We start from the raw sequence: 1,391 nt of genomic DNA on the forward strand, positions 1-1,391 counted from the left end.
CCAGCCCCTCTGGTGTGCTTGGGCAGGGGCAGATATGTGTCCTGTCCCACGGGCCAGGGCTCAGCAGGTGACACACCACCTCCCTCCACGCAGCTCGCCAGGGAACAATCAACTGGGCCAGCCAAGCAGTGGTCCTGCCTGCACACCGGTAAGGCCTGTCCCTGCCCCACACCCAGTGAGAAGCATCCCCTGCCCTTCAGACCTGCTCTAACGAGTCATCCCCAGGTACAACAAGCCCTGCTGGCCCTCACCATCCCGCTGGAGACGCTGCAGGCGGTGAAGGGCCGCATGATGCAGGCCATGCGCAAGGGGCTGAGCCGCCAGACACACGCAGAGGCCAGCATGCAGATGCTGCCCACCTACATCTGCTCCACGCCCGATGGCACCGGTAAAGGATGGGCTCCTTGGCTACCTGCAGCCCTGCACATCTTGCTGCATGTAGCCCTGGGTGTCCTGGGGAAGGGTGCACTGCTCTCTGTCCAGTTATGGGGCCTATAAGCTACCCTTGTGCTGCCTCTGCCAGTCCTCAGCTCAGGGGCAGAGAGCAGGAGCTGGTTCCCTTCACCTCTGTGGTGGTCTCAGGCTTTCAGGAGCTGCCCCTGTGGCTGAGTGACTGTCCCTGTGGCAGGGTCAAGAGCAGGTTTTGGCAGATCTGCCGTGGGACAGGTCTCGGCCTGACACCTCCTCTCTTCCCCTGTAGAGAATGGCAATGTGCTGGTGGTGGAGCTGTGTGACAGCCATGTCCGGACCCTATGGCTGACCCTCTTAGGCGATGGGAATCAGAACCCCCAAGTGATGTACAAGATTTTCGCCATGCCAAGTGATGTCATGCAGGGCTCGGGGGAAGCGGTATGAGGAGGCCATGGCAGAGGGTGGCTGGTGCTGTGTTGCCTAGCACCAGAGGCTCATTGGGGTTCTGGGACGGTGCTGGGGTTCCAGGCCACCTCCTGCAGCCTGGGTGCTGGGTAAGGGGAGCAACCGGTCATTCCTGGCTGTGCCTTCGCAGCTCTTCGACTTCATTGCGCAATGCGTGCGGCAATTCCTGACTGGCATAGGCAGCACCCAGCAACACTCCCCCTTGGGCTTCGTCTTCCCCTTCAACTGCAAACAGACACAACTGAATAAGGTGAGCGAGACAGCCCTGTTCCAGGGCTGTGGCCATGGCTGCCTCCTTCCCAGTATGTCAGCAGTGAAGAGAGGAGCTGGCTGGGGCTGGAGGCCAACAGCTCAACCACATGTTCTCCACAGGCTGAACTCATCTCCTGGTCCAAGGACTTCACCTGCAGTGACGTGGAGGGGAAGGACATTGTAGAGTTGCTGCAGTCAGCCATCAACAAGCAGGAGGGGGAGGCTATGGGTGAGGAGGTTGGCTGGGGGGTGCCGCCCTGGAG

General features: G+C 60.8%; 1 protein-coding gene across 1 annotated transcript in view; it reads left to right on the forward strand.

Annotated features, from left to right (window-relative positions):
* Nucleotides 1-93: 93 nt before the first annotated feature.
* The window catches only part of LOC104281200 (hexokinase-2-like), a gene marked incomplete at its 5' end in the record, with an annotated part of 4,129 nt that continues 2,831 nt past the window's right edge, over nt 94-1,391 (forward strand). The window contains 5 exon segments of the mRNA XM_009879108.1: nt 94-148; nt 226-388; nt 701-849; nt 1,007-1,126; nt 1,249-1,365. Of these exon segments, the coding sequence (XP_009877410.1) occupies nt 94-148; nt 226-388; nt 701-849; nt 1,007-1,126; nt 1,249-1,365 (604 nt within the window).

Source organism: Apaloderma vittatum, unplaced genomic scaffold, assembly GCF_000703405.1.
Source record: "Apaloderma vittatum isolate BGI_N311 unplaced genomic scaffold, ASM70340v1 scaffold32171, whole genome shotgun sequence".
In the NCBI taxonomy this organism is placed as follows: Eukaryota; Metazoa; Chordata; class Aves; order Trogoniformes; family Trogonidae; genus Apaloderma; species Apaloderma vittatum.